Genomic DNA, 15848 nt, shown 5'->3' with positions numbered 1-15848 from the left:
TCTTTATTTTATATATTGTGATCTTTTTTGTGAACCGCCCTGACACCTCCAGGTATATGGCGGTATCATAGCTGCCAAGTCTCCCGTATTCCCCGGGAAACCCGTTTTTCCAGATGTTCCTAGCCGAAGAAACGGATTTTGTTTGTTTGTTCCCGGTTTAGTCTGGTGCGGTGGCCATTTTGGAACTGGGCGGAGCATGCTCAGAAGCGACTTTTGATGCTGCTTCGCCCAGTTCCAAAATGGCTGCAGCGTGACTTCTGGTGCGGCGGCCATTTTGGAACAGGGCAGAGCAGCATCAAAAGTCGCTTCTGAGCATGCTCCACCCAGTTCCAAAATGGCGACAGCGCTACTTCTGGTCTGCTACTTCCGGCCCAGTCTCTTATTTCTCAGGCCGGAACTTAGCAGGTATGGGTGGTATATAAATTACTACTACTACTATTAATGTGGCAGATGCTGCGGGGACAGGCAGTGGTGCTGGAAGCCTGTGTGCCACAAACTCTGCCTTGGACCTCCTATGGTAGCTTGCTGCCCTCAGGTTCAGTGCAGGGTTCTGTCAGAAGGGTTCAGTGTCGAAGGAGAATGTCAGTTCCATCGCCTTCCGTGTGGAGAATGGGGGCAAGTGCCATTTTGTCCTTTTCCACAAGCAGCAAAACGCTTTGGGCAAGTCCCGGTGAACGCTTTTACCTCCTGGAAACAGGGGTACATAGCCAACAGAGGGCTCCTCCACACTTCCATTTGTCCTGTGTCTAGAAAGCATGGGTCCGAGTGGTTTTCTGCTTGCCCTGTGCTTTCTAGACTTGAGTCTGAGCAGTTATGCCTTTGCTTCCCCCCAGAAAACATTCTTTAGTGCTAAATTAGAGCAAACGGAAAACACCATTGCTGTCCATCCCCATTCAGCGCTAAACCACGGGTTTTCCCAGGAGAAAGCGCAGGCAGTCCAGCTCTGGCCTCCTGCCCCATTGCTTCAATTGCATTGTTCCACAAAGTTTGACCCCCCCCCCCAAATCCCATTTTTCACTCATCAGCAAAGCTTTCTTGGGGCTTTCTGCCTGAACGCATGTGCTTCATAATGATGAAGGTTTCGCTGCTAGATGGTGCCGTTGGGACTATATAGCCTGACTCACTCGATCTATGCCAGGGCAACCCTAATGAAATAAATCCTAGCTGGTTTTAATTGCTTGAGGTTTCAGCCAGCTAAATGAATAATGAATTGGCTCTTTATCTGGGAGTATGTTCCGGTGAATTCAGTGGGGCTTACTTCACAACAGAAAGGCATGAAATGGCGCTGTACTTGTGCATGAATTTGCTTATCTCTTCCTTCCCTGAGCATGATTAGAACTCGCTTCCTGTGCATGTCCCCATTGGCACTCCCCCACCCCCACCCGACCCAGCCGCATTAAGGCTCTCAGCTATGGGTAATTTTACAGAGTACAGTTTGCACTTCAGCACAATTACCCAACAGAAAAGTGAGTGGGATTGAGATCAGGTTAGGATTCAGCGCACTCCAGTTCTACAGTTTTTGCACTGGTTGCTAATTTGCTTCAAAGTCTCATTCAGGATTACATTGGCATATACAGTAGAGGCCTAGAAAACTTGGGTCCAAAATACCGGTGGGAAACCTTCTTCCTTGCAGGCAAGCTCTGGTGTTGAAGCCAGCTAGAGATGCCTTGCTGATATTGCCACTACCCATTGAGGTCTGCAGAATTATGGTATGCAGGTTTTTGGCTAACTGAATAATCTAGGGCCTTTTAAACTGGGGGGCGGGTGATTGCTTGTTACTATGGTGTATATTTGTGTGTTTTTATATTGTAAACTGCTTTATGATCCTCGGACGAAGGGTGCTAAAGAAATTTAATAAACAAACAAATAAAGCATCAGGGCCTTATCTGGTATAGCTCCCAGGCTATGAAATACACCACAACCACAACCACCACTTCTGCACAAGGCACTTCTGTGCTTTCGCTTCTGTGTAATAGCTTAAGACGAGGGGTGGACAAATCGATCAACTTTTGTTTCTCAGTTTCCTTTTGTTTCTCCACTTTTCCACATCCGTTTTCTTGCCTGGAGAACTGAACTGCAAAATTCAGACAAGAGTAAATTTCAAAGGACGGCTGTGTTTCAGTTTGTTTACTTCTTCAGAAAATGGGAATTAGGTTGTTTTTAAATGTGAACTGAAACACACTCCCACCCCTAGACACCCTTTTGCCCAGATCTTTGCTGTATGATTGAACAATACACAGCTTCCCCTTCATAGTATTGCGATCATTGGCTGTTGTTTTAACTGGTGTTTTAATGTGTTTTCTGTTACTTTGATACCGTGTTTCTCCAAAAATAAGACACCGTCTTATATTTATTTTTCCTTTAAAAAAAACAAACACGGCGGCTTATTTTCAGGGGGTGTCTTATTTTTTTCATTAAGTATGGTACAGTTTAACCTACAAGGTTAAACTGCCTATCACTATGGCTTATTTTCAGGGTATGGCTTATTTTCGGGGTATGGCTTATTTTAGGAGAAACACGGTAGGTATAAACCGTACCCTTCGCTTTGTGGGTGCACCACTCCATGCTGTGGAACATTATCCCAGCAGAGATTTAACAGACATTCTTGCTTTTCACTCCCAGTTATCCCTAGATGATTCTTTCATGCCGGGAGGCTGATCTAGTTGTTGAGTAGGCAGCCATTTTAATGGCTGTCATGCATTGCTTTTAAACTGGGTTTTTTCCCTAAGTGTTTGACTATCACTGCACATGCCACCTTGATATTTTATGAATGGGTGGTTTATATAAATACCTTTTATAATAAATTCATGGCTAAGGGACTGAAGTCTTCCCCCTCAAAACCCACTGGGATGGGCCCGTAAGAATAGCCTGCTGAATCAGGCTGGTGACCCATCTAAGTCGGTTGTCTTGTTTTCAGTGTCACAAACCAGATTCCTAGGAGAAGCCCACATGCAGGACGTGAGCGCAGCAGCACCGAAACATAGTGCCTCCGACCTCGCAAGCAGAAAATAGCCATTGCGGCTAGTAGCCGCCATTCATAGCCTTCCCCTCTGTGAATCTGTCTGGTTCTCTTTAGAAGCTGTCCGAGCTGGTGGCCCTCACTGCCTCTCAGGGGGTGTGAATTCAGTTTAACGATGTGCCGTGTGAAGAAGTACTTTGTCCGGAATCTTCCAAAATTCAGCTTCACTGGATGTGACAGCAGAACGCCCCCAAGGACAGCCTCAAGCACCCCTCTCAAGACTCCGAACCTGAGTCCACCTCTTGCCCAAGCCACGCCACACAAACTTGCACCCAGGTGACTGAGAGCGTGAGCAGGGCACAACGTGAAATATACGTGTTGGGCCGGCTGCATGCCTCGAGAGCAGCTGCCCTGCTCCGTGTTTTGCGAGCTGTGAAGAAGAGAGATGCAATGCACAGGCCTGCAGGAGGTATGTGTGCCGATTCTTTGAAGGTGGGTGGCTTTTCGCTCCCGCATGCCTGAATTAGACCTTCGCTACGGACAGCCCCATCGCTAGGGCTGTAATTGCAAGCAGGTGACCGTAGAGCTTTCATGTCTTTTCATTAGCCTCCCAGACCCGGAAAAACTGGCGTTGTCCCCTCACGGGACTCCGTGGGTTTGAATGCACCTTCCGGCTGAAGGCCTGGCACACAAGGCTAATTCACCAGGACACAAAAAGTCTCCTTCGGATGATGCAAATGGCCTAAGATGTGTCGATGCCTAAACTAGCACTTAACGGATAAACTCTCTCCTTCAACAGGAAGCTGCCTTACCCCAAGTTGGACCAATGGTACGTCAGCTGGAGTATTGTCCACATCACTTGTGGTGGTAGATCTCTGACCCAGGGGCCAATTGTGAACTTCCACATCACTCTGGCCATGCTCCCTGCCAGCTCTGCTTTGCACCCTGCCTCACATCTAGCCGGGCTGGACTTTGTCTTTGAACTCCCGACAATGCCTCATTTGGTCTGAATATGTGTGTGTTTTTGTGTGAACTAACTTTCTAAAGGCAATATTTACATTTGCTGCCCCACCCATTTTTGTCTCTGGCTCCGCCTACACTCACATGTGGAACCCCTCCCCCCCAAGGTGGTTGCCTAGAAGGGAATGCTGAGAAAGTTTCCTCGCCCCTGCTTTAAAATATAATCTGAAGCCTTATAGTATAATAAATACACTCACTGGGATGTCAATCATTGTGCTCAACTCATTTCCAAGTCAGCATGCACAAGATCGCAGCCTTACGAGATTGAAGTTGTATAGATCACTGCTCTTTGGCTCGTATGTCGGGACCTGCTAGTGGGTTATGGCCTGATCTAAGGTGGGCTGCAACAGGATCACTACCAGTCTGCAAATGTAAGATTTAAGAAATAGGGCTCCAAGTGATCGGTGGGTTAAAAGTGGGTCCTGAGTCTGAAAAGGCTGGTACAGTGGTACCTTGACTTACGAATAACTCTATTTACGAATGTTTCTACTTACGAACGGAGCTCCGTCCGCCATCTTGGATGTGGTTTAGATAGGATTTTTCCGACTTACGAATTTTTAGATAAGGTTGCTTCGACGTACAATTTTTTTCTCCCAATGCATTCCTATGGGATTCAACTTACAATTTTTTTCAACTTACAAATGTGCGTTTGGAACGCATTAAATTCGTAAGTCGAGGTACCACTGTACTTGGCATAGATGTTAACTCATAACCCAGAGTTTTCAGCAGCACTTTCTGCCTGGTAAGCGTGCATTGCGGTCGATTTCTAGTAGGAGTATTGTGCAGCACCCAGAAAACTGCCCTTGCGGGTTGCTTTGTAGCCACTTTGAAGGGTTACAGAACTACATGTAAGGTGGACTCTCACTCCCAATGACAACAGTTAGGAGGGTATAGCTGCTCCCACTGGGCCACAAACAGGGTGATACAGCAACTCCCATGTGGGGAAAGGTTACAAGATATGGGGCTTCCTAGTTGAGAGGAAAAAGGCGACATGGCAAGAGGTGTATAAGATGTAGAGGAAGCAGTCAGAGAAAAGGTTTTCTGCTTCTCTCGCGAGACTAGAACTTGGGGACGTCCAATGACGCTGAACGTCGGAAGACCCAGGACCAAAACTTTCTGAATGAGGCAGTGATGGCCACCATGCAAGATGGCTTTAAAAGAGGACCAGACAAATTCACAGAGGATGAAGCTATCGGAGCCTACTAGCCACATCTCCACTGTTGGAAGAGAGCTGTTGAGTTCAGGTCCAGATTGCAGGCTTCTCAGAGGCCTCTGGTTGGCCACTGGGAGAACAGGATGATGGACTAGATGGGCCATCGGCCTGACCCAGCAGGTTCTCCTTATGTTCCAGGAGACAGAAAAGTACCACCGGCGGGTCCCGTGCCATTTTTAATAATAAAAAAATCGCAGTAACAAAAGGGCAATTGATACAAAACAGATGCTTTGGATATGGGCACGGATCTCAAACATGCCAGCTTTTCTTCTCCTTTGGTTCCACGGCATCATGTTCCCCTGTTCCCTTCCATCAGTTATTCTTCTTATTCTTTTCTTTTTTAAAAAAAGTATGAAGCTGGTGATCAGCTTGACTGGTGTTTGGTAAGAGAGTTCTCTTTGTTTCTGGAGCACATCCCGTTTCAGCAGCTTCATTTATTCCTCCCGCTGTGAACAAAACCAACCGACTCCGGCAAGGCTCTCCCTGTTGCCTCGATAGTTTCCTCCGGTCGCGGGGGTCTCCGTCAAAATTCTTTAAAGCTGCAAGAGCAAAGAGAGCCATTAGAAATGTCATCCTGGTGGACACCCCTTTGCAGGTGGTGGTGGGGGAGATGCCTTTTCAAGGGCCGGCAGTAGCAATATATACTCCTGAATTAAAGGAAGAGCAATAGAGACAGATTTTTCAGAGGGCTTCCAAGCTAAGGCAGTTCCTGTTGCATCCTCTGTGGCTTGGGCATAGTCTTTGGGCGAGATATATTGGACATTTGGATTTCTTTTGCAGCTGCTGGATTTAGCGGTATTTGGCAACTGGAGTCTGTGGTTTTTCCTTTACAGTTGTACCTTGGATCCCGAACGCCTTGCAAGTTGAACATTTTGGCTCCCAAACCTGGAAGTGAGTGTTCCAGTTTGCGAACCTCCTTTGGAACTTGAACGTCTGACATGGCTCCCGATTGGCTGCAGGAGCTTCCTGCAGCCAATTGGAAGCTACGCCTTTGTTTCCGAACGTTTTGGAAGTTGAACAGACTTGCAAGGTACCACTGTATTTTGTTTTAATCTTATTGTTTCATTTTTGTTGTAGGCTGCATATATTTCCACCCTGGTGCCTTTGGGTGAAGGGCGGATTAGAAATGCTTTTTGATAAATAATTTATAAAATTATCATTATAGATCACATACGTATGTGTAATACAAATCTGGAGGCTAGTGGTGAAAGGGCATGGCTGGCAGAAGAAAAGGTGTTCCTCACACTGCAGCAATTTGTTGCAGCTCCTAGTAGTAGTAGCAGCAATAATAATAATAAATAATAATAATGCTACTATGATGACCTAGACCAGTGGTTCTCAATTAGCTAATTACTGAGGAACCCCCCCCCCCATTTTCAAAAGCCAAACCACAGACCCCCTACTTTTTAAAGGTTTGATTACTCTATACTCTATGGCAGTTACCTCTGCAAAGCAATTTTTTTGAACAAAATGCGAGGTAGCACCTAATAAGCAAAGGATTTTAGGTATACTAAAACAGACCATAAAAGCTGTGATATTACCATGCAAAAATGACAAAAGATTAGTTTGGGGGGGAGGCAAGGGATGACACTGCAGACCCCCTGGGTGCATTCCATGGACCCCCTGGGTGCATTCCATGGACCCCCAGGGGTTCCTGGACCCCTAATTGGGAGCCACTGACCTAGACAGAAAGTTACCCTTAAGGTGCTTCTGGACAGCCATCTATTGTGCATTGATGCCATTTGATGCCATATGCCAGTCTGTATTTCCCCACCACTTAATCAGGATTTACATTTCCCATGCTATGTTTTAAAAATAATAATAATAATAAAAGAAACACCTATTGCCAATGTCCCGGGTGCGAGATCTGAATTTGCAATTTGCACTCTGGAAGCACCCTTTGGATGAAAACTGGATTTAAATGCCCATCCGCCAAGTTCATCTTGCAATATGAACCTATTGCTGTTCTTTCTGACCAAAGCTGGATGTCACCCAGCGGCAGATGGCTGCTCACCTAGCCTCCAGACAGTCGTATTGCTGCTGGAGGGGTGAGAATGGCAGCTAGGTGCAAATGCATCGGCAGATAACATTCAGCGGTGCATTTGCACTGCGATGACGTTGCTGCTGCCTTGATCCCCCCCGAAAAAAAACCCTGGTAAACATAAGTGCTGCAACTGACTGGAGGTCAAAGGAGGAGTGTTGCCCCACCAGGCTGCCCATTCCTGACGTCCCCAACTGCACCCACTGCTCTAAGTCCATTCCTGCATTTCAGGTTTAGAATTCAAGAGGAAGCAGGAGGAAAATCAGTCAAGACGTTGGGCACAGAGGGTCTTCAGAGGTGAAATGCAGACTCACAAGAAGGAAGTGGAAACTCAGTGGATTGCATGGGGCTCCTTCTAAGTTCCCGTGAACACCAGCTCCACCACCAGAGTTCAACAGCCTCACTTATTCCAACAGAGGTGGCACAAGGCCAAGGGAGGAATGATGAAACCTTTGACCACAAGGTCCCAAAGACACCAGAAAGCAGGAGACGACCTACCAAGTAACACCAGGGGCGTGAGACGTGGACTTACCATGACTTATGGCCCCAGAACATGCCTACTCAAGAGTGATGTCTGACCTGTGAACACAATCGATATATAGTGGTACCAGGGTTCTTGGGAGAGGAGGTGGGAGAGGAAGAGTATGTTTCATTACACAACATGGCTTGATACTTTAAAACAGTGGTCATCGTGGCCTAGCTAGATGTTCCAAGGGACATTTAGCATCTCTCCTGGGGATCTCTCCAGCCATGTACTGCATGAGCTTACCAACTGAAGTCCTGATCTGGGTGCCCCTGCCTCTGTTAGTTGCATGGCCACCAGAAACAGGGCCTTTGTTGTGGTGGCTCCTGATTTAAGCCAGAAAGTGGGCCTTTGCTGTAGTGGCACCCCTAATTACGGAGCACTCTCCCCAGATGCTTTGAGCTGGTGCTTATTGCTCTGTCTTTAGGCACTGGCTTAAATCTTCCCAGTTTTTACCAAGCAGTTTCCTATAATATGGGGATTGCTTTCTTTTTAATGGTTGCCTAATGGTGCTCTTTTTATTTATTATTTTCTTTTGCTCATAAGGTATGCTTGTTTGTTTGTTTTAAAATTGATTTTCATATTTTATCCTTACCAAAACGAAGAGATGTGGCTCAGGATACGTCTGGCCACATTCACACCATATATTGTAAGCAGTATCATACCACTTTTCAACAGCGCTGGCTTTTTCCAGAGAACCCTGAGAACTGAGGTTTCTTAAGGGGGCTGTTGGAGATCCTTCTTCCCCTGCCAGAACAATAATTCCCGGAGCTCTTTAATAATCCATCCCCCTTCACAAGGAACTTTGGGTGGCTTCCAGCAAAATATTAAAAACACGATAAACCATCAAACATTAAAAACTTCTCTAAACAGCCTGCCTTCAGATGTCTTCTAAAAGTCAGATAGTTGCTTATTTCCTTGACATCTGACAGGAGGGCATTCCACAGGGCGGGCGCCACTACCAAGAAGGCCCTCTGCCTGGTTCCCTGTAACCTCACTTCTCGCAGTGAAGGAATCGCCGGAAGGCCCTCGGTGCTAGACCTCAGTGTCCGGGCTGAACTATGGGGGTAGAGATGCTCCTTCAGGTATACTGGGCCAAGGCTGTTTAGGGCTTTAAAGGTCAGCACCAACACTTTGAATTGTGCCCGGGGTCTCCTAACCCCACTCAACACCCTTGACTAACTACAGCTCACACAATTCATTTAAAGTGGTTTCACAGTGTTTTAAATGTACGCTGTGAATGTGGCCTATGTCTCCCACGACGGCTATCTGTGCCTCATTTTGGGGAGCCCATCTTTGAGAACCACTGCTTTAAAATATGGCCATTCTTCTTTCTCAATCATGCACACCCCCAAATCAAAACTCTCGGTGATTTGTTAACAAGGTACAACTGGTTATAGGAATATTGACAAATTGTGAAGACCAAGGCAATTACGTGGCTGCGCAGATGATTTCCTGGACATGATAGACAAGATATGATTTTTTTTCCCAACTTGAAATTCATTTTGATTATAGCATTCAGGGACATTAGTCGAGAAGTCAAGAGGGGGCATCTGTGGGTCCGATGGCATGACAATGGCTTACAGAAACAGGCACCAAAAGTTTCAGTTCGATATTGGCTAGGGCTCTGCAGTCTTAAATTTGAATATTCGTTTAAAAAAATAGCACATATGGAAATGGCCAAATTATTGGGGGGAAATGCTCATCTCACCAACAATATAAACATGAAAACATAAGGAGAGCCCTGCTGGGTCTTCTCATAGTGGCTGAGCATATGCCTATGGAAAACCCATTAAGCAGGACCCGAGTGCAACAACACTCTCCAGAAGTTTTCCAGAAAATGGTATTCGGAAGCACACTTCCTCTGAGCATGATGGCAAAGCATAGCCATCATGGCTGATATCTCCATGTTATTTCAGTGCTGTTTGGGGCTCTGTTAGAACACTGTCCCCTTCTAGGCCATAAGCAACTAAGCCGATCCATGCTGGATCATAGCAAAATTCTATCTAGCTTAGCATCCTGTTTCCTACAGTGGCCAACCAGATATTTCTGGGAAAGCTACAAGCAGGGCATGAGGGAGGTGGCATTCTGCTACTGTTAGGTTCCACAGCAACTGGTACAGTCAAACCTCGGTTGTTGAACGTCATCCGTTCTGGAAGCCCGTTCAGCTTCCAAAATGTTCGACAACTAAAGCGCAGCTTCCGCTTGGCTGCAGGAGCTTCCTGCCCTCAAGCGGAAGCCACGTTGGACAATCGGCTTCCAAAAAACGTTTGAAAACCAGAGCATTTACTTCTGGGTTTTCAGCGTTTGGGAGCCAAAGCATTCCAAAACGGAGGCATTCAGGATCCGAGGTTTGACTGTATTCAGATGCATGCAGTCTCCAATGATGAAGGCAGCCTATGGCCACCACAACTAGGGCTGCCTTCAGATCCATGAGTTCATCTAATCTCCCTTGAAAGCCACCCACGTTGATGGCCACCATCGTTGTGGTAGTGAACTTTCCAATTTAACTATGTGCTGTGTGAAAAAGTACTTTCTTTGATCTGGCCAGGATCTCCACCACAGCCTCGTTGGGATGGTTGTAGGCCATGCAACTTGTTCATCTTCGTTTCCTATCCTGATCTACGTGTTTGAAACCCTCTTGATCCACTTGAGATGACCGTGTTCAACCCAAGTTATAACGCTGGTGAACTCGCAGTCCTAGACGAATCACACCTTTGCTCTATTCAGGCGAACTTCAATCTCAAGGATAGGTCGCAGGAACTGCGTGTTTTGCTACTGCGTTTTTGCCTCACAGATGTCCCGAGGGGGAAAGAGGGAAATCAAGAGAAAAATCATACCCTGAAATTTGCACACAGACCCTGCTCCACTAGATGGGAAGAGAGAACCAATGGGCATACTCACACTGCAAACTATTTCGTATCCAACATTACTGGGTCTGTTAATGCCACACAAGAGCTAGGAAGGCACATGGGGGAGAAGGTTGCTGTTAGTATTGGTTAAGGATTGGCGGGCATGTTGGGGGGGGTGGTAGTAGAGAAATAGGGGGTTCATTCTATCATGACCAGAGCTCCACTTGACTCTTTGCAGGTGCAGTCAGTGAGAAGGGGCAATGTCACGCACTATGGTCTCCGGGCAGTGACATCACTGGTGCTTCCCAGGAGAGAAAGGGGCATCAGTGGGAGTGCTGGATTGGCTCTGCCCATGTGCCCAAACAATGCCACATTTCCTGCTGCTCCAGTAACATCACTGCAGGGAGGTCAAGTGTGTGGCAGAACTGCTCCTGGTTCTTTGGGACCCTGGTTCATAACTCTCCCTTTAGGTATGACCGGAGGTCGATGACTTTAGATATGACTTTCATGCTTGTATCTTGGCACGATAAGTCAAGATATTAAACCAGCCTTTTGGCCAGGCAAAGTGATAGCAGAAAACAAACCACCGTCTTTCGTTACACAAAGTTTCCCATCTCGTCTGAACTGGGGAACTATGGCGAATGCCTTCCAAACAAGCCAGGATATTAAGCGAACCTCAAATCATGGTTTAACACCCTGGGTTTTTCTTTCAAAGCAGCTAACCACAGCTTGGTTTGGATGATCCAGAAAACTACAGTGAAATGGACGGCTTTATCAGGGACGCGGGTGGAGCTGTAGTCTAAACCACTGAGCCTCTTGGGCTTGCCGATCGTAAGATCGGCAGTTCAAATCCCCACGATGGGGTGAGCTCCCGTTGCTCGGTCCCAGCTCCTGCCAACCTAGCAGTTCGAAAGCACATCAAATTGCAAGCAGATAAATAGGTACCACTACAGCGGGAAGATAAACGGCATTTCTGTGCATTGCTCTGGTTTCGCCAGAAGCAGCTTAGTCACTGTGAGGGGACCACCAGGGGTCAGCAGAGAGTCCAGGAAGTCGGGACAAGGGCTCTCTGATGGAGACGGAGCCCAGGATGCTAGCGTCTCGCAGCATCCTTCGGAGGGTGGTACAGGGGCTCAGACAGCGATGCAGACCCTTGGGGATGCTGAGAGTGCTAGGTTTCCAGAGGGAAGGCTGGAGGGGTCGGACCACAGCGCTCAAGAGGGGGAGGCTCCAGAGGAGACAGCACCGGCTCCGCAGCTGAGCAGCTCTGGTGGAGAGGGCACTCCATCACCCCATCACCCCAACAGTGAAGGGGGGGAAGAGGAGGGAGCAGAGGAGGAGATTCAAGGTGCCAAGGGCGTTCTGTTGGCGAAAGTCCCGGCGGGGGGTGCTTCCGGATTCTGAATCGGACTAGGACAGTCATGGATTTTGATGCTCTGTCTTGAACATATGTATATAATAAAACTCTGTAAAAAACCAGGCACAGAGTTTGGAGCGTCTTACTCATGAGAAAGCAACCAGCATCACTACAGCCATGCTGGCGACATGACCCGGAAAAACTGTCTGCGGACAAACGTCGGCTCCCTTGGCCAGTAAAGAGAGATGGGCGCCACAACCCAAGAGTCGTTCGTGACTGGACTTAACTGTCAGGGGTCCTTTACCTTTTTATCTTTTGTTTGCTCTTGCAAAGGGAAGAGCAACGGGGGTTGTTTGCATGTGCAGGCAAAACCCTTTTTCATTTCTTGGCTTTTAAAGTGGAGGTACCATGGTCCGAGTATGGTCAGAACACCTGCAATCCCAAGGATTCCTGGTTCCTGCATGCATCCTCAGGGCTTCACATGTAGTCTTCCCTAGCAGAAACTCTACTGTTTAATTCCAATATTTAGTTCCAAAAGCTGGGTTGTGGAACATTTGTTGGGGGTGACTAGCTGGAAAAAGTTCTGAGAAATCAGTGTGTTTCAAGCTATAATCCTTTGCATGCTTACCTGGGAATAAACCCCATTGAGCATAGCAGGACTTTCCCATGTATCGGACACATACAGATCAACTGAAGATGGGAAATAATCTCATAACGGGATGATCTGCAGTGCTGTTACAGATCTGTTACAGTGCTGGATCCACAACCACAGCTCTGTATCTACCTGATATTTATTTTCTTTTTGCTGCCACCGGAATTAGTTTTGTGTGAGGCCAGATCAAGGCCATAAACGAGGGGTTAGCTATTCCTGAAATAAAACGTGTAAGATTGTCAAACGCTAATTTTGTGAAGGAGAATTTTGAGAATGCTTTCAGTCTGTGCATGACTGCCCCACGAGCTGCTGGCGCATGACAACCATGTATGATAAAAGCCCCATCAAGAATGGAGCATCGCTATCCTGGATTTTCCAAGCATGCTCTGTAGTGTTTACTCCACATATATAGGTAAATCTGACAGCACGTCATGCAATTCCAGCGTAGCACATTTCAGAACAGAACGCCGCCATCTTGTTTTGCTTTGTGCACACTCCACTGGCCCAAGCAGGGGAATTCAACAGGGCTTCACTGACAGGCTGGTAAAACTTAAAATTCAAGGGAATCTGGGGGTGGAAATTTTTTAAGCACCAGTGAACCACAGGTCCCTGGAGTCATACATTCCAAAATATCCAGTCTCTGCAAACACCTACCCTCGTTTTCTTCTGTAGGAGCCGCACCACCCTCGTATTTCTTTGAACACCACACGTGAAAGGAACTGGAAGGGGAAGATATACTCAGAATTAATGATGGCAGTGGCTGTTTGGTGCATGCAGACAGCCCATGCAGCGTTTGTCCATGACGCTGCAATGATGCCTCTGGGCTTAAGGCACCAGAAGCTGCCTTATACCTATTCAGACCCATAGACTGCTCCTGCTTGCCCCACCGAGCCACAGATGCTGTCCATACCCATTGTCTTATACTGAGTCAGCTCAATGGTCCCCGGTGTAAACACCAGGCACCCCCAAACTCGGCCCTCCAGATGTTTGGGGACTACAATTCCCACCATCCCTGACCACTGGTCCTGTTAGCTAGGGTTGATGGGAGTTGTAGTCAGGGCCGGCTGTATGGCCAGGCTGGGTGGCACAGGGCGCCACGGCGCCGGCCCGCCAGGGGGGGGCGCCATGCAGCTGTGCCTGCCTGCCCGATGACCGCTTCGCCGCACAGCAAGCCCGTCCGCCCACCGCGCAGCAGCGCCCTCAGCGACCGCGCTGCACGCTGAGCCTGCCCGCCCGCCGCGCTGGAAAACGGGGCGGCGGGGGGATCCATCGCACCACAGCGCCAGGGCGCCAAAGGTGCTTAAGACGGCCCTGGTTGTAGTCCCAAAACATATGGAGGGCCACTTTTGGGGGTGCTTGGTCTACACAGACTGACAGCAGCTCTCCACAGAGTTTCAGATGGGTGTCTTTCCAAGCCCTCCAGGATTGAGCCTGGTACCTTCTGCAAAGCTCTACCACTGAGCTATGACCCTTCTTCAAAATTATACACAGACAAATGCAGTTGGAAAGGAAAGACCCCATGATAGGTTTTCATATAAAGCTGCTATTTCTCCATTGGTCTACCTCAGGCATAGGCAACCTTTGGCTCCCAGATGTTTTGGAACTACGACTCCCATGATCCCTAGCTAACAGGGCCAGTGGTCAGGGATCATGGGAGTTGTAGTTCCAAAACATCTGGGAGCCAAAGGTTGCCTATGCCTGGTCTACCTTGACCAGTACTGTCAACTCTTGACAGACAGCAGTTTTCCAGAATCTCATTTGTGGTTCTTTCTCAGGTCGCTGTCCTGAGATCCTTTTGACTGGAGATGGTGGGGGATGCAACCTGGGACTTCCTGCAAGCAAACTGTCTGCTCTACCACTGAGCTGCAGGTGGTTCCCAACTTAGGTCAGGATTGGTGTAGCAATATCAGCTTTTCTCAAGCGTTTACCCAACTGAGGTTTAATTTGGTAGGATTTACCCCTTAGATAACAGCAGGGAAGGAGACCTCCGGACTTTGTTCATCTCCATTCTCATCAACACCAGCTTGCATGGCCAACCATCAGGGATGAGAGGAGTTACAGGTCCCCAAAAAGTCCTACTCAGATGAGACCCCCTTGAAATTAATGGGCCTAAGTTAGTTGTTAGTTATGGTGCTGGAGGAGACTCTTGAGAGTCCCATGGACTGCAAGAAGATCAAACCTATCCATTCTGAAGGAAATCAGCCCTGAGTGCTCATTGGAAGGACAGGTCCTGAAGCTGAGGCTCCAAAACTTTGGCCACCTCATGAGAAGAGAAGACTCCCTGGAAAAGACCCTGATGTTGGGAAAGATTGAGGGCACGAGGAGAAGGGGACGACAGAGGACGAGATGGTTGGACAGTGTTCTCGAAGCTACGAACATGAGTTTGACCAAACTGCGGGAGGCAGTGGAAGACAGGAGTGCCTGGCATGCTCTGGTCCATGGGGTCATGAAGAGTCGGGCACGACTAAACACACACAAGTTAGTTGTGGCACAGGACAAGTCTTGAGTAGGATTGGCACTGGATATAATCCATAGTCAATCATCATCTGGAGGGCCACCAGTTCCTGATCCCTTAGTTCACCATATCAAAAGTCTGTACAGACAGGGGCAATAAGGCGGCATGGGCGTCTCACAGAATGGTTGGGTTAAAAGAGGAATTGATGTGGAATGCTCTGCAAAAGGAAACTCACTAGGCAAGCCAGGAGATCGGCGGCCATCAGCATGTAGAAGACATTGTCCCAGCCGGTGCTAGAGATCACACCTGCCAGCAGGGGTCCAAGAGCAGCACCTGCAAAAATGAAAAAAGAATGATGCAAAGGATCAGCAAGGAGCCAAGAGCGTAGTCCAGCTCATGGCAATATGGAAGGCAGGCTCCTTCTAGCGCAGATGGCGCAGAAAACCTATGTCTGCAAATCCCACTTGGTGGTGGTGGAGGAAGGCTCAGGAAGTTAGAGATGACCAACATGTACCCCTGGGTAACAAAAAAAGACCTGCTGTGCTGGATCACAGCGAAGGTTCTTCTAGCCAGAACTATAAGGGGGGGGGGCAGCCATTATACCCTGAGCTCACAAGAAGCGCACGGTGGTAAAAACATTTGGTGATCTCTGAATGTTGGGGTTCTGTTCATAGCTAACATGGCTGACTGCTGTTGACAGATTGACCATTTACAGCATGGGTAGGCAAACTAAGACCTGATGGCCGGATCCGGCCTAATCACCTTCTAAATCTGGC

The 15848-nt window shown here is 47.9% G+C and overlaps 1 protein-coding gene across 4 annotated transcripts in view; it reads right to left on the bottom strand.

Annotated features, from left to right (window-relative positions):
- Positions 1 to 4569: 4569 nt before the first annotated feature.
- SLC37A2 (solute carrier family 37 member 2) overlaps positions 4570 to 15848 on the bottom strand; it is a 58430-nt gene continuing 47151 nt past the window's right edge. Inside the window, exons 16-20 of one of the 4 annotated variants that reach the window (XR_004693978.2) lie at positions 15308 to 15405; positions 13272 to 13336; positions 10661 to 10714; positions 7766 to 7812; positions 4570 to 5731 (exon numbers count right to left, since the gene is read on the bottom strand). Coding sequence is in view for 3 of the 4 variants with exons in the window: in XM_060268617.1 (XP_060124600.1) it covers positions 10669 to 10714; positions 13272 to 13336; positions 15308 to 15405 (209 nt within the window). In the remaining variant the exon portion in view is untranslated. Of the gene's footprint in view, positions 5732 to 7765; positions 7813 to 9583; positions 10715 to 13271; positions 13337 to 15307; positions 15406 to 15848 lie in introns of those variants that run through there. The other 3 variants (XM_035139149.2, XM_035139150.2, XM_060268617.1) reach the window with 3 other exon arrangements.

This window comes from Zootoca vivipara, chromosome 15 (assembly GCF_963506605.1).
Source record: "Zootoca vivipara chromosome 15, rZooViv1.1, whole genome shotgun sequence".
NCBI lineage: Eukaryota > Metazoa > Chordata > Lepidosauria > Squamata > Lacertidae > Zootoca > Zootoca vivipara.
Note: the sequence above shows the minus strand (reverse complement) of the source record. Positions and strands in the feature narration are given on the sequence as shown.